The 24070-nt window shown below is 36.8% G+C and overlaps 1 protein-coding gene across 2 annotated transcripts; it reads right to left on the reverse strand.

Annotated features, from left to right (window-relative positions):
* Positions 1–1599: 1599 nt before the first annotated feature.
* On the reverse strand, positions 1600–23921 carry LOC106068010 (uncharacterized). Of its 2 annotated transcripts, XM_056007070.1 has the most exons (8): positions 23019–23921; positions 21768–21867; positions 18634–18757; positions 17529–17840; positions 16143–16331; positions 13132–13377; positions 10859–10976; positions 1600–3264 (listed from the first exon to the last, which is right to left on the reverse strand). In XM_056007070.1, the coding sequence occupies exons 1-8, from the start codon at positions 23575–23577 to the stop codon at positions 3236–3238; spliced, it is 1677 nt and encodes a 558-aa protein (XP_055863045.1). In that variant the 5' UTR covers positions 23578–23921; the 3' UTR covers positions 1600–3235. The 2 variants fall into 2 exon arrangements, with proteins under 2 accessions (XP_055863045.1, XP_055863046.1); XM_056007071.1 differs by lacking the exon at positions 17529–17840.
* Positions 23922–24070: the final 149 nt, after the last annotated feature.

The raw sequence follows: 24070 nt of genomic DNA on the forward strand, positions 1-24070 counted from the left end.
CTCCGAGGTCTTTATTGCTCTGTATTTTTCCTTCCAACTATAAAATAGAACGAATAATGTTATTGAAGACTTTCACAGTAAAATTAATCACATTTTTGTTTTATTCACTTTTAATTTTTATGATCCAGTTGACTTTCTTCAATTAAAAAAGTTATAAAGATAGGCCCTAAAGAGAGAATTAAAACAACAACAACAACAACAGACTGTGATATGAAGACAAGAATATAGAATGATCCCAAAATGACAATTTTTGTCAATATATTTCAGGAGATTTTAATGCGTTTTTTAAAGATTTTAATAATTTCCGGAGATTTCCAGTGCTTTTTCGTATATTTTGCAATTTCAGATTTCCAGGAGCTCTTGGTAAAGCAGGATGCCGCGGGAAATCTGTAATAAGTTATAAAATGGTTTAATTTAATAATTAACACCTAGAATTAGGGGGTCCTATGAAAAAGCGGGGCCCACTCCGGTCGCATAGGTTGCAGTGGCCTAAGGCTGGGCCAGCAAAATAGCGGCGCATGCTACGCCGTGGGTCGACTAGTTATATAGACCTATAAATTAGGGATACTTTACGTACTTCTAGTCCGCCGTTATTGTGTGTTGTCAAGCGTGACATTATACACACACACACATGTGACACTAACTAGCATATTCTGTTCCTCATATTAATTCTATGGTTTAAAACACACTAACTCACTCATAAATGTTGTAGGCCTGTTGCCAAGTAGGTTATACAGTGCCTAAAGGAATGGACTTATTGATGTGAATGACGATCAGTTGTTTGATCAGGACTGAAGCTTGAAATCATTTAAAGGACAGAAATATGACATTTGTTTTGTCAACCCCCTTCAGAGCTGTGGTGTTTGTATATTCAAGGTTGCTCATTTGACATCGTTTACTCGACAGTTCCTCAAGATAGCTGATTATTTTATAGAAGAAACGCGATTTCGCTGATAAAAACACAGTCATGCAATGGACAAAAATAAATTAGACTCTATTCAGTGAGGTATTTTTTATCCCACATAATAAAAAGGAACTTTTGCTTCGGCTAAGAAATATGATTAACTAGTTCGAGCAATTAAGAGGCAAGGTGGCTGTGCTGTAAAGCGCTTGGTTTCTGAACCCGGGGTTCCGGGTTCAAATCCTGGGGATGACAGGGATTTTTGGGCGAGTCCACCCAGCTGCAATGGGTGCCTGAAGATTGGGGAAAATTAAAGGCGGTTAGTTTTTGTGCTGACCGTAAACCGTAGGCCACAGAAACAGATGGCCTTTACATCATCTGCCTTATAGACCAAAAGTTTTCTATGAAAGGTGGTCCCTTCTCTTGGTCCCCCTTTGAGCCCACAGGTGTCAGGTATCCATGTCAAATGTTGAGAGCTGCTTTTGGCGTTAAGTCTACACAGATGATGGAATTTAAGATAGGAAAGGCTTTCTGACAGCCGCTTTATCCTGATTCTTTTACAACCAACGTATCAGATGTTGAATAAAACATAAGCTAATTAGGGAAATTTAAGTTAAATAAATGTCATTTCCTTTTAAACCAACACATTCTATAAACTAAGACATCAATAAAAAAAATTAACAAAAATTAACAACTAGAATTTAGGTTTTTATAATAAGTCAGTTTTACAAATGGTTGAAATATGTAATAAATAGGAAAACGGTGCTTAAAATTGTATCTAGCTTCTTGTAATACAATTCAGAGCTTGAAGATAAGTATAAAAATATGGTCATGTCTCAATAGTTATCAGATAGTATTGGATATTAAGAGTTTGAGCACAAAAAAAAAAACGCTGTGAACGGTCACGTGGTCTAGCAGCTTTCGATCTGTACTAACATTTCACTTTCGTAGAGATGGCTGCAAGTAGAGCTTCATTGTTCGGTATTAAATCTTGATATCTAAGTGACATTCATCAACTCATCCATGACTGCACGAAGTCACTACTTATTAAAGTTATCTGTGTTTCACACGAACAAAGTTTTCCAAATTTTAATCCTTGTTTACGAGCTATACTGGAAGTAGGCCTAGATATAAAGGCAATATCCGGGAATTAGATACTGCATTTTCAGCTTTGTAAGAATACGAATAATTGTTCAGTATTAAATCTTGATATCTATGTGACATCCAACTCCTCTATGACTGCAAAAAGTCACTACATCTCTAATGTATCTGTGTGTCACACGAACAAAGTTTTCAAAATATTAATCCTTGTGAAGGAGCTATTCTGGAAGTAGATTTAAAGGCAATATCTGGGAATTTGATGTTGCATTTTCAGCTTTGTAAGAATAAGAATAATTGTTCAGTATTAAATCTTGATATCTATGCGATATCCAACTCATCTATGACTGCAAAAAGTCACTACATCTCTAATGTATCTGTGTCACACGAACACAGTTTTCAAAATATTAATCCTTGTGAAGGAGCTATTCTGGAAGTAGATATAAAGGCAATATCCGGGAATTTGATGTTGCATTTTCAGCTTTGTAAGAATAAGAATAATTGTTCAGTATTAGATCTTGATATCTATGCGATATCTAACTCATCTATGACTGCAAAAAGTCACTACATCTCTAATGTATATGTGTCACACGAACTAAGTTTTCAAAATATTAATCCTTGTGAAGGAGCTTGTGAAGGAGCTTGTGAAGGAGCTCGTGAAGGAGCATGTGAAGGAGCTTGTGAAGGAGCTTGTGAAGGAGCATGTAAAGGAGCTTGTGAAGGAGCATGTGAAGGAGCTTGTGAAGGAGCTATTCTGGAAGCAGATTTAAAAGCAGAATCCAGGAATTCGTTGTCTCTTTTTCAGCTTTGTAAGAATTAGAAACAGTCCCATCTCCATAGCTGTCCCACAGAAGCGGATTTGTTTGGCGGCGCTGAGGTTTCCGTTGTTTCCGGCTCTCGGTAAACGTTGATGTTGCTGAGGTCTGTGTTGAGCTCAAGTAATACATAACGGACAAATGATGTCCATGAGTTCTCGTATCCAAGAAAGACTATTTATCACTTCTCTGATTTCAGCGTTTAAAGTTGTCAGGCTGCTGCTTTGGTTAGCTTTGTATAGGATTTCAAAGGAGTCACCCATATGGCGCAAGGATAATCCCTCGTTCTTCAAGTAGAGTTCTTCAGATGGTGAGATAAAATAGAGACGCATTGTCGCTCCTGATCTCTATAACAATTATAGAAGTTGTACGCTTCGTGGGTAATCAATTTAACAGATCTTAAACTTGTATTGATGTGCTTTTAAGTCTTGCTTCTTCTTGGTTTGGTATCTGGGAAATAGGCAGAAACAAAAGGCTTTATTAATATGAAGTCTTTACAAATTGTTTTACCTTCTTATCTTATCTTATATAATACAGACGTTACTTCATTAAGAAGATGATTAGCCTACGTCCTACGCGTCATGCATTTAGTCATGCATATTAACCAATGACTTAAATTCTGCCAAGTCACTGGTTTTCCTGGCTAGCTCAGGCAATCCATTCCATGCTCTAATAGCACTAGGGAAGAATGAGTATTTGTACAAATTTGTCCTAGCATATGGGACGAGGGATGTGCCTTTATCTTTGTGTCTTTCAGAGTATTTTATTAAATTTTGTTTTTGTATTTGAAGATTATGGTTCAGTGTTGTATGTATAATTGCTACTTTACTTTTGAGTCTTCTGTCCTGAAGGCTTTCTAAATTTAGTGATTTTACTAAAGGTGTTACTCTAGTCAAATGTGAATATTCGTTTGTTATGAATCTCACTGCTCTATTTTGTGTCTGTTCAAGTTTCTTAATGTTTTCTTGAGTTGAAGGGTCCCAAACCGAGGATGCATATATTCTATTATTGGCCTAACCAATGTTAAATAACATTTTAGTTTTATGTTCTTTTTTGATTTATAGAAATTTGTGTTTCCAAAATGACTATATCACAGGCCAGTAGGAGAAGACAGCCAAATCGATAGGAATACAACGGAAAGGAACGAGACGGTTGACAGATCATGCGTGTTGCCCCAATGGTCCAACAGCATAGGTAAAGATTTGAACTATATCGAATTGTATGGACAGCTGGCTGAACAAAGGCTTTGTTTGTCAAATTTCGGATGATCCTTCAGAGTTGAAGACAATTTATTTCCTAGTCCCGCAGGACGACGGGGGACGGCAGCGGGCAGGGTATGAACCCGGGACCATCAAGAATTTCGAAAGACAGTTCAGTGCGCATACCACACAATATCAGGCAGCCAGGCAGATGTAAGGTACGATGCTAGTAGAATCAGATGTATTTATTAGATAGTAGATTTATCTATTAATTAAATAGTAGAGAAGACAAATACTTGTGTATAATACAAGTTATGTCTCCACAATATAGAGCGGTGACTGCTGGGTTTATGTATAAAGAAGTTAGAAACGAATTTGCTACTACAAATATAAGACAGCAGTTTGGTCCTGCGAAGAATAAATAAATTATAACACTGGGAAAGAATTAATATACGAACGTCCTAACATACGGAATAAGTAATGTAACTTTATCTCTGTGTCTTCCTAAGTATTTTTATTTTATTAGTCTATGTTTTTGTATTGTAAACTATCGTTCGTTGTATGTATCATATATCTTTATAGCTGCTTTACATTTTAGCCTTCTGTCTTGAAGTGTCTCTAAATTTAGTCTCCTCTAGTGTTAATCTATCAAATCGCAATTTTATTTAATTATAAATTTCACGACTCTATTTTGCAACTGTTCTAATTTTTTTTTATGTCTACAAGTTTATGTCAGCAACACACGAGCTAAGGGAGAAAATTGGCCCAAAAGTTAATAGTCTTTAAATCAATAAGCATACCTGTCATTATTTTACTGAACAAATAAGATCGAAATAAAATTTATATAAAAACAAATATACAACAACATAGTTATAAGATTTTTTTCCAACTGAACCACAAACTAGACTAGAGCCTAAGCAAGAAGATAGATTGATATATGAAAACTGAGAAAACCCGTAGTGCTATATGATCGATATTACCCACAATCAGGGGCGGACTGGCTCTTTGAAGGCTGCCTGGTCGTGCGGTTTGCGCGCTGGACTGTCGTTCGGATTTATCGACGGTCGAGGGTTCAAACCCTGCCCGCTCCCATCCCCCGTCGTCCTGCGGGAGGTTTGGACTAGGAAGTAAACTATCTTCAACTCTGAAGGAACATCCGAAACATGTAAAACATTTTAAAACATTTGGGCTTTCGGCAAATGCCCGGTGGGCCGTTACCAAAATGGGCTGGCGGGACCACCGAAATGGATGCCACTATGTATTAAATTGTTAAAGGTTTTATGATATTCTCCAAAAGGGAAAAATCAGACTCTACACTACTCTACAGTGTAACACAAATTTAATCTAACCCTAACCCTAACACATTTTCCGAAATAATGAAATCGGTAGAAAGTGCTACCAGTAGGCTTCATCCTTTTAGGGCCCACACACTTAACGATTAAGAAGCAACACAAGGCTTATAGAGATATATAGTTTACCATATGCACACGTACAGCTATCGATACATCAAACTTAACCTAATGACTTTGAGGAATCCCGTCATATGATATACAAATTATTGGCCGGATTGTAAAAAAAATACCCGGGCTGATTTTGACACCCAGTCCGCCCCTGCCCACAATAAATAACTATAGACCTACAAATTATGTTCAGTTGAGATCTACTACTTAAATATATTAGGCCAACCTTTTTAAATGCACCATTCTATACGCTTTAAATACAAAATAAAAGATACATTTTAAAGCGTACAGGGCTAGGAACAAAAAGTTAGTCTTACATTTCAAATACTCACCGTAAGTCCTGTAAATGTTTAACTACAGTAGATCTAGATGTTAAAATGAAATATACATACTCCATGTGCTGTTATAAAATCTTCAAGCTTTTATTTAGGGTTAGCTACAATATACCCGTAAACATTACATCATCTTTATTCATTACGTAATCAGGTGCTTTTTGCTACCTGTAGTTTGACTGCCAAAGGTAACCGCTTGTCAAATTATATTGGGGTCAATATAAACTATTAACGACTAGGTATATATGATTCATATAGTTATTCCTAGATATTCTAAATATTTCTTTCTTAAAATACATTTTGTTTCATTTATTTTTTACATGCAGATTTTTTAAAGTTCAAGTAAATTGTAAGCAATAGACTTTTATCTTCTCTATAAATTAACCTACTTTCAAAGTCGGGTCATTCTCTAGTTTCTAGAATTTAGGTCATAGTTTTTAATCTATTTCTCTTTTAAAAAAAAAAAAACAACGATGTTACAAAGACAGTTTGTGTGACAACACAAACTCAAAATCGGCCCACAAAGTGTTCCAGCCAGGCAGGTAAAATGGCAGGTTTCAATATTTTCAAAAAGAGCATCAGAATGAAATTCTAACAAAGATAAATGAAAGAGAAGAATGGAGAAAGAAGGTTGACAAATCTTGTGTGGTGCCACAGCGGTCCAGCAGACCAAAGGATAGGTGAAAGTGAATGTGAAGTTAAATGTGAACCTGGTCTAATTGATGTCTTACAATGAATATCTAATTGATCTAATTGTTTTATAAAGGGACAATCTCTTATTCAAATTCTCAAAAAAAAATAAAAAAAAAATAAATCCGTAAATAAAAAAATAATAAAATTCCTTTAGTTATGTGTACTATGGTCTGCCGCATCCTGTGCGGTTCACTCGATAATAAGAAAAGCTACTTATTAATTGTTGTTTAAAATTATGTCCAACTTATATGCATACTAAATAGCTTTTTTTCTCTTAAAAAAATGAAACATTATTTTTGTGTAAATGTAGTTAGTTTGACAGAACTTACATAACGTAGCAATGCAAATGTCAAAAAAAATTTTCACAAAAAATCTAAAACCATTTGCATAGATGTGTTAAAAATAGTGCAAATAGTTATCTTCCCTACTAAAGAGCCTCCCGTGTTTGTTACTATTAATAGTAAATAGTAGTAAAAGTGGAGTATTTTAATAAAAAACTACTTGCATAAGTGATTTAAAAAATTAGATTTTTTTGCTTTTAGAAAAGAAAAAAGTAGCCGTTGCAGAAGAACTTAGAAGGGACTAAAATATTATGATGGATTTTCACTATCTTTTCTAATTTACGAGATCTAAACGGGACGGACGGACAGGCGGACAGACGGACGGACAAACATATCACAGAAAACTAATAGCGTCTTTTCCCCTTTCGGGGGCCGTTAAAAAAAACTAAAATGTTTCGCTCGATATACACAATAAAAAAGGTGGTTAGACCGTTAGAGAATAGTGACATTTGTTTTTCTTTTAGTCTATGGTTTTTCGTCCTCATGTTGGAAAGACCCACAGCAATGAAATTGCTGTCTGCTGCTGGAAAAACTCTCTAAAACAAATTTTCGCTATGTCAACTTGTAGGCCTAATTAGAGTTTATGAGTTTTAAAATACGTATTTGTAAAAATAAAATGTTATTGAATTGATATTTGCTTTGTATTAATTAATATATTGGCAAAGTATTTGCAACTCAATGGGTCTTTGCGAGCCCCCCCCCCCCACACACACACACTTTTCTCCCCTGAATCTTATGACCATTGAGTTGTCATGAGTATTACAGTAACAGTTGTGAAAAAAACAAGTCTCCTGAAAACAACAATGCTGTCATCTTTACAAGTACTTCTTGGACAACAGCGCACTCATCATTCCAGTGTACTAGGCCAAGAACTGTTTTTGTTTGATTACTTCTAGTGTACTTTTAAAACGGTTAAACTTTTTTATTTTCTACGTTTCAATATGATTGGATGATTGGTCCAGAAACAGACACATCAAGCATATGCTTGAAACATCGCCTTGCAAAAAAACACACTTATCCAGGACTAATATTTATATTAAAATAAATCCTATTTTGAAACCCTAAATTTCAGGTTATCTATCTATCTATCTATCTATCTATCTATCTATCTATCTATCTATCTATCTATCTATCTATCTATCTATCTATCTATCTATCTATTTATATGTCTGTCTGTCTGTCTGTATGTATGTCTCTTTCTTGCCTATCAATCTGTTTGAGAGAGAAAGAGAGAGAGAGAAAGAAGGAAGAGAAAGAGAGAGGGAGATAGCCCTTAACATACAATATGTATACGACAGAACGAATGGGAATTCGGAAAGTGTGACTTATAATCGGAAATTTTCCATCTGAATTCCCAATTTATTTTTTCAGTGTAGGGGATTTATTTACAGCCTCGTTACACGAACTAAACCTTGACCTAGATGCTCAGATTCTGCTGAATAAATGTCTTAAGTGAAATGATTTAGCAAGCAGCGTTCCAAATTATAAATCATTGTGTCAGTAATAAAAACTTGCTCAGGGTTTTTGTTTTACTAATTAAGCATATTATTATGCGGAGTGTAATGGGTTTCTTGGAAATAGAAACTAAGGTATAGCCGATATGTGTCATTCATTGAATTCGCAACTTGCAGCGAAGTTGGTCGCCTTGGGGGGGGGGGAGGGGGGGGCACTATAGGTATCATTCGGCAGGTTTCTTCTTTACTAGACTTTCTCAGCGTCTCATACGACACCCATCCATTTTTTTTTAGTTCTTCCTATCGTTTCTTTCAGCTTCCTCTTTTTCTATTGCCTGGTTTTGTTACTTGCAGGATGTTCATAAACATTGTGTCTTGTTTTTTCCAAAGATAGCGTTTTTATTTTCGCTGTCATGTAATCAGGTCCTCGTGAACCTTGTTAGATAGTATTGTGAAATGAATTATTTCTAATGTGTCTGTGTAGATAAAATATAGTAGCCTTACTCTCTAAAGCTTGACGTTTTTTAAAAGGTTTATATCTTGGCCACATTCTTATACGCTTTCGAATCTTAGACACTGACTGCAGAACTAGCGAGGAGGATTCTAGAGATGGAATTGAGGTGCTACAGAAAGATCTTAGGTACCATGTACAAAGACCACATCACAAACAAAGAGATTAGAGACTGGATTACTCAGCCATGGACTCCACCATGACCTACTAACTACAGTAAAAAAACGCGAACTAAAACTCTACAGCCACATCACAAGGTCCTCAGGGCTCGCAAAAACCTTCCTTCAGGGAATAGGACCAGGAAAAAGAAGAAGAGGCAGACAGAGAAAGCGATTTCGGGTTCTCGAAAAACAAAAAGAAAAAAAAAAAAAGGAAATATCAATTCATTTTTATTAATTGCTTTTGTTCATTCTGATTGAGTCTACACGGTATAAAAAAAGAAAGAAGGAATTTGTTGAATTAAACATTCAAAAGAAAGTTACGAATAAGTCTCAATGACAAGCTTTAAAAAAGGGATTACATTAACACTAGTATGTCAGCTTTATAAAAAAAAGAAAGGGACAAAACCACGAATAAAAAAAATCGTTTTGGGGGAAAACTAATCTCTGCGCTGCCATTAATAGAGGTGCATAGTTGTTCTAGACACACACTAGGCCCGTTAGTAAGCAGATATTATGCATTAGGCCCGTCAGCAAGCCCATGTTAGATATTTAATATAAAGGTTTAGCAGAAAGTTTGGGATTTTATTTCATAGAATTTCTACGCTTAGTTTGCGAGTCTATCAAAACAGTTTCTCATTGAGAGTAAGATGAGCCTGTGTGCAAACTTTCCTGAAAATCCGCAATCCAGTTCCAGAGATATCGTGATGATCACAAAGTGAAGCTATCATTGAGTTCTATTTCGCGTGTCTGTCTGTCTGTCTGTCTGTCTATCTATCTATCTATCTATCTATCTATCTATCTATCTATCTATCTATCTATCTATCTATCTATCTCAGCGGTTCTCAACCTTTTTTGATAGGCGACCCTTTTTTACAATTCCTCACAACGCCGCGACCCCTCCCCCCAAACAGTAAATTATTTTCATTCTTCATGAGTATAAGTAACTGTGCTTTCAATAATGTAGACGTAGAAAGCTTGTATCCTGAGGTATCCTAAAAAAAAAAAGGGGGGAAACATAAAAAAAGACAGTTATATTAACACTGACTATTGACCTTAATGACGACAGTCCAGAGCTTTAAAAAGCACGACCAGGCGTAACCATGCGTTATGCATTGATGCGCATTAACTTAAAGAGTTACAAATATTTCTGCTGCGACAATTAAAATGTTTGAAATTAATTCTGATTCAGTTGTCTGCAACATCTAACATTAAAAATAGTAAATTCCAATGTGTGTGAGTCACGTTTTACATGTTAGAATTAACCCAATAAATCCATATTTTCGTTGGTCTTGAGCGACCCCCGACTAATAGCCACTCGACCCCCAAGGGGGTCGCCACTCACAGGTTGAGAACCCCTGATCTATCTACTTGTCTGTCTATATATATATATATCTAGAAAGATATAGATAAATAGCACAGATGTATTGTTGTTTAGATCTATTACAAATTTAGTCAGCAAACTATTAGATACATTTACACTTAATATAAGCTTTGTTTTTTTTTTAAAGTATTTTTCTTTAATGTTTTTCATGTTTCGGATGTTCCTTCAGAACACAATAATATAAAATCATAACCCAAAACTCTCTCAGGCCGCACGGGGGATGACAACGGGTAGGACTCGAGCCCGGGACCGTCAGACACGACCAGGCAGTTATCTAGCTTGTTAGAATCATCAATACTGAACCTCACGCAATTGTCTTCAGTCATAAATTAAGCAGTTAAAGAACAACAACCGGGGTTGTCACAGTCAGACAATAGTTTCTGTCATCAAGAGTTACTTCCTATATCTACGTCAGACAACTCATTCGTTGAAAGCATCAATACTTTAAGAGTTGCTTGCCATTATTCTACACTAAAAAAAAAAAAAAAAAAAAATTAATTAAATCTACATACTGCCGCAAAGTTTCAAATATTCAGGGTCATTTCGTGGGTCAGGAACAAAGTCTCCTTTGGGCCGGTAGCTAAGAAACGAGGACAGCCTCTGTCTGGTTATTTCTGTGTGCAGCAAGAGCTGTAAAGAGATCACAATGACGTCATCAATACAAGTAAGGCAAAATGTCGATAACGCCTATGTGACACTAAATTGAGAAAGCAGGCTACTTATATTTTTTTTATTAGTATAATAATAAGTTTGGATATAATTAACATTGGACTCTACCTCACGAGGGCTCGAAATTTATTATTTTTTAGATACATTTTAATAGACCCACAAAGTGACATGATTGAACATTGAAGATAGGAAAGAAACAAATAAGGTAGGCCTATTACTTCAGTGTGGAAATATACATTTTGATATATTAGAGTATTTGTGGACATACCGTAGTGCAGTGTTTCCCAAGCTTTTGTACTATGTGTACCCCTTTTATAATTTTTGTAATGCTGAGTACCCTTCGCCCCCCCCCCCCCAGTTTAATTATTAACAGAACATAATGAATGGGTATTTTTAAAAAATCAGCATAATTAAAGAGGTACAACGCGTACCTCTTCCAAAGTCTTCCCGTACCCCGTGGGGTACGCGTACCCCACTTTGGGAAACACTGCCGAAGTGTAATGTGATCTAAATTTGGTTTCATTCGACACCTGACAGAGAAAGAGTATTGGGTAATTAAAATTTACAGCTAGCGAGATTATTATGAATAATTGTATAATTTTATTAAGGATGATTGAATCTCATGGTGATGTTTTTTTTTATGAGACCGTTGATTGACTGATGAACACAATGTCCACATTTAGATGATGTCCAGAAACAAGTAATGTTGTCATTTAGGTAGTGTCAAGATTCATGTAATGTCCAGACTCTAGTGATGTCCAGATTCAAGTGATGTCCACATTCAAGTGATGTCCAGTTTCAAGCGATGTCCAACTTCAAGTGGTGTCCAGTTTCAAGCAATGTCTATATTCAAGAGGTGTCCAGTTTCAAGCGATGTCCATATTCAAGTGATGTCCAGTTTCAAGCGATGTCCATATTCAAGTGATGTCCAGTTTCAACCGATGTCCATATTTAAGTGGTGTCCAGTTTCAAGTGATGTCCAGATTCAAGTGGTGTCCAGTTTCAAGTGATGTCCAGATTCAAGTGGTGTCCAGTTTCAAATGATGTATAGATTCAAGTGGTGTCCAGATTGAATTGATGTCCAGATTCAAGTGAGACACAGATTCAAGTTATTTTCAGATTCAAGATTCAAGCAATGTACAGATTCAAGTGATGTCGAGATGTTTAGATCTATCGTCGCCCCCCCCCCCCCCCCCAATTATAACTTTTCATGTGGTGACGGTTTAGTTTTGTGCAGAAATCACAGCTTGTGAACAAAATTAGTCAACTATCTATATTATATACGCTACTTACTGATATTTTACCCTTTTTTTTTAAATATGAGTCCCCCCCCCCCCCATGGTATGTTGGCCGGCCGATTCTGTGTTGGGGGGGGGGGGGGACTATTGCGCAGAAATCACAGTTTGTGAATAAAATTAGTCAAATACATAAGCTAATTGTTGATGTTTTAAACCATTTGTATATTATGTCGCGTTGTCGTTACCAGGTAGGACCACCAGAGGGGCTGTAGACGCAATCACCTCTCAGACAGGCCCCTTTCTTTATAAATGATTTATTTAAAAAAAAATTGTCAGTAAGATAAGTTTTATATGCTTTATATTACCTTCTTGTATTGAGCCCCTCCCCCGGGCTATGTCAAATGCAATCATTAAAATAAATATTGATTGCCGATAGTCACTCACTCTTCGGTATCAACACTTCCCCCCCCCACACACACACCTTACTTTCACATAATTTGACCTGTGCCCTTTTTAATTGGATGGATAGTGAACTGTAGACGCCAGGAGAATGCGTTTGAGCATGTAAGAATGCAAGAAAACGCTTGGCGACAAGGGCTCTGATTCAAACCCCGCTTACAGCGCTCCTCTAGCCCCCCCCCCCCCCCCCCCGAAGAGGAGGGGTACCAGCGTATTTTTTTTTTCACCGATGGTTGTGAAAGAGTGCTCTAAATTACTATAGTCATGTCGTCTTCAATTCCAAGCGTCTTCCTGTCTGCTGAAAATTTGAAGGTGGTGGCCAACCTATGCTAAACAATGCTTTTAGCTATTCCAACGAAAAATGTGAAAGAAATGAGTGAAACATTTTTTGTTTATATTGTTGCACTATAGAGACTTACATCTCTTAAAGGATCTCTTTCGATCTCAGTAAAATTCGTATGCAAAGGCTGGGTTGATTTTCTCTTTGCTCTTTCCTCCGCTAGTAGGTAGACTTCCGGGCTGGGGGCACTCGTTAAAGATACATCTGTTGGAAGACTTTCTCCCTGGTCGTCTGCTTGAAGAAGGCTGTCGATTGGAACTGCGTGCTCCCAGAGTTGAGAGTTTCGGACAGCGATTTGATCTTCTTGGGTGAAAGAGTTCAGGGTCTTTTGGTGAGAGAAAAAATTATCACAAACATTTTTTTACTCATTATTTTTTATAACATTCTGTGACATGAGCCAGAAAGGTGTGTGTGTGTGTATGAGTGAGAGAGAGAAAGAGAGAGAGTGAGAGAGAGAGAGAGTGTGAGAGAGAGAGAGTGAGAGAGAGAGAGTGAGAGAGAGAGAGAGAGAGTGAGAGAGAGAGTGAGAGAGAGTGAGAGAGAGAGAGAGAGAGAGAGAGTGAGAGAGAGTGAGGGAGAGAGTGAGAGGGAGAGAGAGAGTGAGAGAGAGAGAGAGAAAGAGAGAGAGAAAGAGAGAGAGAGAGTTTGGCGGGGTATATAGACCTAACTTACACGTTGACCCAATTCCGATTGTTATGAAACAGTTACGGTTAGGAAGGGAAGTGAAATAGGTGGGCTCTTCTGATATAGAGTTAGCTAAATCCATCAGGACAGCAGAATTTATAATGTGTAGACAACGGCGTAGCATTCATGGAAAGAGAAGGCGGAAAAACTCTTGTAGCATTCAGAGAAAACAAAGAAGAAATTCAGTTAATGCTAAATTACCCACACCTTTTTTTTAACATTAAAAAAGTTGATAGTGATGTTTTTAGAGACTGAGGCCTTGCCGTACACAGCGGTAGTCCCTACAAGGCATTGTGGCAGTTACAAAAAAGGAATATGTGGCTAGCGAGCAGGCAGGATCCGGAGGCCGTGCGACACGACCCAACCGTGACTATTTGTTATAATAGGCCCCAACATAGACCTATGGCATGGTCTCCACTGACCACAGGGTGCGACGTTGCTGGTCAGTGTTCAGGCCTTCTATAACGAATGGCCACGAGCCGAACCAGTAATGGTCACTGCCATTGTGAAAACCTCAGACAACACTTGGGTCAAGAGTTCCCGGGTCCATGCCTTGCCGTTGGATACAATTCTTTCCAATGGCCATTGGGGTAATGGCGACTGTTAGACTTTTCGACTAAGCAGCCAATGCTAACGTGAAGAAAGGAGAGGCTTGACCTGTGCTTTGTTTGCCTTGATAGAGATGGAATTACGTTGACTCCCCAGGAAGACAAGAGCCACTATTTCACTGCGTCTTTGAGATTTTCAAAAATGGCAAAAAAAAAATAATTACTTAAAAAAATAGCAAGCTTTTTGTTATATCCGGTGTACAAAATTTTCGGTGTATCCGGTGTACAAAATTTTCGGTGTATCCGGTGTACAGAATTTTCGGTGTATCCGGTGTACAAAATTTTCGGTGTATCCGGTGTACAAAATTTTCGGTGTATCCGGTGTACAAAATTTTCGGTGTATCCGGTGTACAAAATTTTCGGTATATCCGGTGTACAAAATTTTCGGTATATCCGGTGTACAAAATTTTCGGTATATCCGGTGTACAAAAGAAAGGAAGTCTTGATAAGATTTGTTAAAAAAAGGACACTTTGAAGTAAAAGTTAGCAGGAAAAAAAAAGTTTATGTTTTTTCGTTTATATAGTCATTGATCAATATGCTTGACTAGATTGAACTAGGAACACACGTAGGACGTAATCATCTTTTAACGTCTATATTTTATAAGATAAGAAGATAACTATATAGGGTGCTATCTAATCTGAAATCATCTCAGTTCATCTCAGAAAGCTAAGAAAATTGAACATCGACAAAACAATTATTAAAAATTTTTATACAGCAACCATCAGCAGTCTAATTAACTTTGCCATCACCTGCTGGTATGGTAATACTTCACTGGCACAAAGACTTAGACTAAATAGACTAATTAAAAAAGCATCGCAAATCACTCGAATACATCTACCATCTCTTGAAGAGCTATTTCATGAAAGATGCCTTTCCAAAACACTCTCGATTCTTAAGGACAACCCGCACCCATTAAACCACTGTTACATAAGATCTGAACGAAGTGGTCGTCTCCTTTCCATTTGAACTAAAACAGAAAGATTTTAAAACTCCTTCATCCCACTTTCGGTCAGAGTGTTACAAGATCATCTGTCGTCATCGAGAAGTACATAGAAGTCAAATTCATAAAGCGCTGGTTGTGAGTGTGTATGTGTTTCGTGTGTGAATGATGTTCGAATTTTTCATCTATATTGTTATTGTACAGTAGTTACACTGATGTTGTCAATTGTAATCAAACTGAATTTCCATTTGATTTGATCAATAAAATTATCTTATCTTATCTTATATAGGACTACTCGTCTGAACTTTAAAATGAGAATGAAAATGTCGAGTTTGTCGCCGAGAAAATGTCCATTTTTTTGTCAAGTCAGTCTGTCACCAAGAATAAAAGTAAAGCAAAGCTCCACTTTCGGGGATCTACAGTGCAGACGATGCAAAGGTCAACGAGGGTGTCATGTGACCAGCACAACCACCAATCGCCCTTACTTTTTCCCAACTAGGTAGCCATTAGACTCCTAGAGTTTTATGATTTTCACACACGAACTCTTCTTCAACACTTTGTTTCTTTTTTATTGTACTTTACTTATTTTTCAAATATAGAAGAGTAGAAAAGAACCATATACATAAATAAATATAGACTTGAAAAGGGAAATAACTTCATGTAACTTGAAAACATGTATATCTATTGTTGTCGGATTTCCGAATTCTAAAAAGTTGCATGATCTTCAGTCTTAGAGATTAAACAAAACTACACTGCTGTCTAATAAAGTACACAAAATTGCAAGTCACAAATTTTCGTTTCATAAAAATCTTTTATCGGCCAGTCTGTATGTATTTATGTCTATGAAGAGAACACACCTTAAGCATGGCTTTGTATTTAGCCAACGTGAATTGTTCTTTTAGTTGGCGGTAATCACATCCTTCAGGGGACGCAAATCTCTGACGCCGCCAGATGGCATGAGTGGTAGTCGGGAGCCTATTGACTTTCATCTCTTTAAAGTCCACGCTTGATATTCGATTCACTTGGGGAATGTTTTTACTAACAAACTAAAAAAAAATGCACATATAAATGTAGAGAAAAAACACAATTGAAAGATAACTAGTACATCTATTATGGTATTATACGTGTTACAAATTATGGTGCTTTAAACTAGATCTACAATCCTATGTGTTTAGTTAAAAGGCCAAAGTTATGACTCCAGCTTTGAATGTAAGAGTCAGTATTTCGGTGAAGCTACTTCTTCTAAATAATATAAACCTATAAGCCTATCTTTAATGAGGCAACCTTGGGTAGCGTCTTGCCGGTCACAAGTCCGCATAAAGATAAATATGTTTTGTTAAGAAAGGTTAAATTGTTTCGGATGTTCCATTAGAGTTGAAGATAATGTACTTCCAAGTCCAAACCTCCAGCATGACGACGGGTTATAGCAGTGACCAGTGACCACCGATCAACAGTCCATCACGCATACCGCACGACCAAGCAGCCATCCATAGTCGCTTCACCATTGAAGGATGCGCGAGGCTAGCAGCTTCACCCTTTGAAAAATAAAAGGCTACGGACACCATAACAGCACAAAAGCCAAAAAAAAAGACTTTGGTCACATTGGTTGCCCTCAAGAAGAGCTCATAACGCACATCACTGTAAGCCCACGGGAGGTTGATGTGTCGATATTGTCTCGAGAGCAATTGCACAAATCAGAGTCTGATGGCAAAATATTGTTACGGTCCATTGCTTCACTAAAAGTCAAAATGATCTCTAAAGCAAAATCTAAAAATACTTTTTGAAACAAACCTTATCTTGGAGAAGAACTGCAAAATAACTCCAATACTGCAGGATTGAAACTCCATTTTTTTTCTATATAAAACAACAAATTTAATGAACGAACCCTAATAGATTAGCTAATCGTTTTTTAAAATTGATTTTTGTATTGTCATCGACTATTAAAAAATTTAGCAAAATTTCAACTTGATCCGAGAAGAGAAATGGGAGAAATATCAAGATTTTTACGAATCAGATAGACAGATAGACGCTGTGAGTTAATATGAGCTTTATTTTTAATTGAATTAAGGTCTATCTTCATTTCCATAGTTCTTCATCTGAACGTATCTTTTATAAACAGAGAAATATTATTCACTTAAAAGAAAATGTTGAGTATGTAGGCTTACAATGAAGAATCTGTGCTATCATAGGACTATCGAAACTTTACCCCACTGGTAACAGCGTAAAGCAAATGAAGTAAAAACCTGATAATCCATCCTGTCAGCTTTACCATCCAACATCTCGTATGGCGTCACGTGATACGCATGCGGTCCTTGGTATGGCGGGAGTTTTTGGATCTTCCCGCACAGGATGGAGGCCCGCCGATGTCGCGGTGTGTCTGTTTCAAGCTTGCACTTGACGCCGTAGATCTTACACGTCTTCTTCAAACGCTCTTTTAAACTCGTCTGCTGCATTTGCACGGTGTCTTCTATCGACTTTCTCATCGTCTGCTGCATCTGCACGGTGTCCTCTATCGACTTTCTCATCTTCTGCTTGATGCGATCTGTTTCCCGCTTCTGGCGATAAAATGACGTCGTAAAGAATAATAAAATTTGCAGTGCCGTAATTAGACTTGAAGAAGGCCCTAAGCTTTTCTTTCTTTCGCTTATTCTCTTTGACTGCCCCAGACTCGCTAATCTCCCTCTCGACAGGTATGGGAAACCACAAATTCTCGACCTGTATGGTGACATGTATGCACTACGAAAAGAGTTTGATGATGATGTTAACGTCAGGGCATTTAGTCTACTTTTCAAACATGGGTTAAAATTGGACCTTTCCAATTTATTGTTTTGAAAGGAGGACCTCCAGTTCACGGAATGAGAACCCCCTGGATTTGCCTGTAAGTATTAATTATTGTGATATTAATCATTAGTTCATTTTGTTTTGGAGACATACACATTCACACACACTCAAGCACATTATAATGTTCGAATTACACAACAAACTTAAATCCTAAATCTTATAGACAAAAATAACTATTGTCCTTTACACACACACACACACAAATACATTTAAACACGAAAACACACACAAAACATAGATATGTGTCATTCTTTTTAGAGACATGATAAAACGAGCATATATAATGTGACTAAAACATTTTGCGCTAAAACGGCTGCTCCAAAAAGGCCTGCTTCGGATGTCTTAATCTTTTCCACGTTTCATAGTCAACGAGTAGCGCTGATACAATCTCAAAGAGTAAAGAACAAACGAATTAAGATGATGTACTTAGAGATACATTTTACATCAGCACAAAACAAAAGATTTAATGAAAATAGTTCAGTCATTTACGTACCGATAGACACCTACCTGAGCTGATCGCTGATGAGCCAGGATAGTCGAGACCGGGTTATAATAGACTCTGGCTATTCGCTCGTCTCGTAGCAGTTTCCGTTGCTCCGTATCGAGCTCTTCACAAAGAATCTCTTCTCTCCTGAAGTGTAGAGGAATATAAAAAAGAGACTTGCAAAAAAAAACACAAAGAAACAAAAAACTATATATTTCAAAAATCTAGAAGTTATTTACCCGTTTTGATATCAAACAAAATAATTAATTAAAAAATAATTAATTGACTAATTGGTTATTTTTTTTTAATTGATTCATGTTTTGCCAGGTACAATAAATAATTGTTGAAAGTTTCTACTAGATCCGAGAATGGGTGTAGGACAAATAACGTGTACAATTATTTAAGGGGACAAAGCCCGACATTTTTAACCCTATCTGTGAATACTGAAGGATTCATTTCCTTTGTTGTTATTAAGCAAAACAATTAATAACCATTAACGAATCGACTAATTGTTATTTATTTATTCATATATTCTTTACGCAAATGAATAATTCTGCGAAGTTTAACTTGATCCAAGAATGGGTGTAGGAAAAATAACATTCAAACGTTTTACATGACAGACAGACAGACAGAGTTGATAGGCCTACAATCTTTGTAAAAATAGAAATTCACTCTTCGTTGCACAACTTGGCAACATTATCCAGGTCCCGCGCTCCACACGAGAAGGTCCAGTGTCTATCTTGTAACTTATACGTTATAATTTCAGTGGGATAATGACATTTTAGCAATAAAGTTAATATTATTATGATTGTGAAATTAAACCACGATACATTTTAGACTTGATGCAAATCAATAAAACTATCGATCAAACGATTACGACTTTATTTGAGATTAGGCTTCATGGAAATTCATGCAGAAGGAAAAGCTACAAAGAAAAAAAATCGTCTCTCGAGATCTAAAATGCCACAGAGACTTAAAGGCTAATCCAGGGTATTGTCACTAGTGAACTAGAGGCCCTCGTCCAAAAAAAAAAAAAAAGGAAACGCCCAATTTTAAGGCTTATCTATGTATGTCAAAATGTGTAGGCCTAGGCCTATATGTGTATCAAATGTAGGCCTAAGTGAAAGTGAACCCAAGAAGGTGAACAAAAGATGAAGGGTATTCTAAAATCTGCTTGCATAGTTTTATATCCTCTGGGAAGACAACACGACAGATTCGTAACGTTTGAAGTGATAAGATTGTAGGCCAAGATGAAACAGAAGGTTTAAAATGTTGATAAGATGTAGATGAAACAGAAGGTTTAAAATGTTGATAAGATGAAGATGAAACAGGAGGTTTAAAATGTTGACAAGAATGTAGATGAAACAGAAGGTTTAAAATGTTGATAAGATGAAGATGAAACAGGAGGTTTAAAATGTTGATAAGATGTAGATGAAACAGAAGGTTTAAAATGTTGATAAGATGTAGATGAAACAGAAGGTTTAAAATGTTGACAAGAATGTAGATGAAACAGAAGGTTTAAAATGTTGACGTGAATGTAGATGAAACAGAAGGTTTAAGATGTTGATAAGAATGTAGATGAAACAGAAGGTTTAAAATGTTGACAAGAATGTAGATGAAACAGAAGGTTTAAGATGTTGACAAGAATGTAGATGAAACAGAAGGTTTAAAATGTTGACAAGAATGTAGATGAAACAGAAGGTTTAAAATGTTGACAAGAATGTAGATGAAACAGAAGGTTTAAAATGTTGACAAGAATGTAGATGAAACAGAAGGTTTAAAATGTTGACGTGAATGTAGATGAAACAGAAGGTTTAAGATGTTGACAAGAATGTAGATGAAACAGAAGGTTTAAAATGTTGACAAGAATGTAGATGAAACAGAAGGTTTAAAATGTTGACAAGAATGTAGATGAAACAGAAGGTTTAAAATGTTGACAAGAATGTAGATGAAACAGAAGGTTTAAAATGTTGACAAGAATGTAGATGAAACAGAAGGTTTAAAATGTTGATAAGAATGTAGATGAAACAGAAGGTTTAAAATGTTGATAAGATGAAGATGAAACAGGAGGTTTAAAATGTTGATAAGAATGTAGATGAAACAGAAGGTTTAAAATGTTGACAAGAATGTAGATGAAACAAAGGTTTAAAATGTTGATAAGATGTAGATGAAACAGAAGGTTTAAAATGTTGATAAGAATGTAGATGAAACAGAAGGTTTAAAATGTTGACAAGAATGTAGATGAAACAAAGGTTTAAAATGTTGACAAGAATGTAGATGAAACAGAAGGTTTAAAATGTTGATAAGAATGTAGATGAAACAGAAGGTTTGAAATGTTGACAAGAATGTAGATGAAACAAAAGGTTTAAGATGTTGACAACTCGTCGGCTTTGAACGCTTAGCTTTCAAGTTGAATTATCTGACATAGTTATATTTGCATCGCATGGGTAGCAGGGATTACAATCGTTACAATACTTGGAGTACACCATTTCACGGCCTGACACCCTGCTAGGAGCGGCTCTAGGGTCTCCCCGTTTAACTAAACACTTTAGTCTTTTTCCCCTGGTCTGACACCCTGCTAGGGGCGGTTCTAGGTTCTCCCCGTTTAACTAAACACTTTAGTCTTTTTCCCCTGGTCTGACACCCTGCTAGGAGCGGCTCTAGGGTCTCCCCGTTTAACTAAACACTTTAGTCTTTTTCCCCTGGTCTGACACCCTGCTAGGGGCGGTTCTAGGTTCTCCCCGTTTAACTAAACACTTTAGTCTTTTCCCCAGGCCTGACACCCTGCTAGGGGCGGTTCTAGGTTCTCCCCGTTTAACTAAACACTTTAGTCTTTTCCCCAGGCCTGACACCCTGCTAGGGGCGACTCTGTTCAGTTTGTCATTATCTCCTTTACCCGAGAACTAAGAATGCATCTATAAATATAAATGAAATATAGTTGTTTGGTTTATAGAGGTCAGTGACACACTAGTCTTATCACAGTCTCGTCCACTGTGTAGCTTACATGGTAGAATAGCGTAGATGTAACTCTCAGGGACAAATCTTTGAATATGTTGAGAATCGCTGTTCTATATGCGCCGGGTCAACGCTTGTTACATATTTCCTAAAATAAAAAGTTCTTACACAAAACAAAATGAAAATAAACATAACCTTTCACCTTTTATGTAATATTCCCGGAAGTGCATCATCCGGAATCACAGACAAATATGGAAATATGCTATCTGGGATGTCACCAAAGTAATCTCTGTCTTGTCCATCTGAAACCAAAGTTATCTTTCCTTATTTTATTCTTGAGTCATTTCAAAGATAGATTTGCTTCAGATACCTATTGCTACCTCAATAGGATCTTATTCACTCAAACTTAATTATTTTAGAAATAAGTAAATAAGTAGCAAAGATGGTTTTCAGAGCGCTTAGCTATATAGGGCAAAGCAGGACGTTATGGCGCCGTCGTTTAAGCGCCGTCGTTTTGGCGAGGTGGTTGTTTTTTAAACCGCCGTTTTGGCGCGGGACCTTTTGTGTTCAAAAGAACACAGTGTTTAAAAAGAACGATAGGCCCTACATAGCGGTGTTTTGAATGCGTGTTTGTGTTCAAATCTAAGTGTCCATGAGATTTGGAATTTAAATTTGTTATGAAAAACAATCAGAAAAATTTATAGAAAAAATCGATGCAATTTTTTTGCACAGAGAAAAACAAAATGGGTTTCATTTATGGTATCTCCAATAAAATATTCAAAGAAAACTTTGCATGTTTCATATTTCGCCTTTTATTCAAGGGGTTAAAGCACGTCAATATCTTTGTCTCCAGGCTAAGATGTAATAATCTTCAACTCAGAAGGAACTTCCAAAACACGTCATACAAATAGACATATCTAAAGGTACAAACTCGCAAATAAAAGTTCGCAATATGTATTCATGAAATATTCAGAACCTTTGTCAATTTTTTTTTTTTTTTTTGATGTGTGAGGCTGAGATTTACACACCATATGTACTATAGAATAGTAAAAGCAGGTATTATTACAAAAAGTGTTGATTTTTTAAGATTATTGTTCGCCAGAACCTCTGACGCCAAAACGATCTGCCGCAAAAAGGCTACACCAAAAAGGTCGCGTACCGGTGAGGGGTGAATGTATTATTCTGTCTGATAATCTCAGTGAGATAAAACTTGACCCCTGGGGTAAAAAAAACAAACTTTCTACAAAAATTGGGGCGCATATTTTAATCCCCCTTGCCCAATTAGTAGTTGCGTATGAGGGCGCAATGAGCCCTGCTAGTCTATGAGCTATTCAAATGTTATAATGTCAATTATAATTATTATCTTTTGGCAGAGACCAGCTAGAAATCAATTAAACCTTGTTTCTAAAAATAAATAGGAATATAGCTTTTTCGTTGTTTGGTTTTTTCTTACCTATAATTGATCTAGTTTGATAAGTAAGACCACCTTGTGATGTTCTCTCGGGTTTGTTTAATGCACTGGCGATGCCTTTCCCATCTGACAAGCCAGCACTCTCCTTGCCGGTTCCTCCACCCATTCTAACATGCTGACTCGGTGCAAGAAACACCATTTCTGATTGGTTGAACGGTGTACTCAGATTTGGCAAGATTACATTCTCATCTTCTCGATTACTTCCGACGAACTTATGAGATGGATCGTCCTCCCTTAGATTTTCTGGCACGTTCAAAGATCTTTCTCTATCCTCATCTCCATCCTCGAAAAGTGAATTTACTTCTTCGACAATTTGATCATCGGAAATATTTTCGTGGATTAAAGTTTTGCTTTCTTCCGTATTGTCGCCGGGGTGTAGCGCAACGCTTCTGAAATCGTCGTCGAACTCTTGTGGGTTGTTGGAGAGCCCCTCAATGTTCAAAACGTCAGAGCCTCTGGTGTATTCTTCTTGCTCCGGCTCGTCGTCTGCTAGTTCTGGACTTTGTCTCGATCCTGTCACTCGTTCTGTGGAGTCCGACATTTTACTTTACATTATTTACAAACAGGAAGATATTTAAAGTATTCTAGACTAAAAAACTATAGCCTACAACCTATCGCAAGCTTGTAACTAGAACTAGATAGATAGATCTCATTATATTAGAGCTATCAGCTATGTTGTTTCTTTAGAGCGGAGTATTGAAGCGCTGTACTGCTAGTGTTCTATTGACTATTGTGTCACATAAATACGTTTCTGGTTGTCATGAAGGTTATAGAAAGCAGAACTTTAAGTGGTTAATAAATTAGGGTTGGCAAACAAAATTAGGACTGCAAAATTACCAACCCTGTCGGAACGTAATCCGACATTTTTTTTAAATTAAAGAACTACTTCCTGTTTGAAAATTATTACTTCCGGTTAGGAAGTAATTTTTTTAGTGTGGGAAATTATTGCTACAGAAAAATGCTGGGTGTCGGATACCAGAAAAATAAGACAAATGAGTTTGTACTTTAACAAGTCAACACTCTGGCTGACGATG

The sequence above is a fragment of the Biomphalaria glabrata genome, chromosome 12 (genome assembly GCF_947242115.1).
Source record: "Biomphalaria glabrata chromosome 12, xgBioGlab47.1, whole genome shotgun sequence".
NCBI lineage: Eukaryota > Metazoa > Mollusca > Gastropoda > Planorbidae > Biomphalaria > Biomphalaria glabrata.

What these genes read in the sequence shown, in the direction of transcription:
- LOC106068010 (XM_056007070.1), bottom strand. Translation starts at nt 23,577, where the DNA reads ATGTCGGACTCCACAGAACGAGTGACAGGATCGAGACAAAGTCCAGAA. An exon ending in AAAGAGATCCTTTAAGAGAT is followed by an intron (nt 10,977 to 13,131) that starts GTAAGTCTCTAT and finishes ATCTCTTTACAG; the next exon opens with CTCTTGCTGCACACAGAAAT. An exon ending in ATATTTGAAACTTTGCGGCA is followed by an intron (nt 3,265 to 10,858) that starts GTATGTAGATTT and finishes CCTATTTCCCAG; the next exon opens with ATACCAAACCAAGAAGAAGC.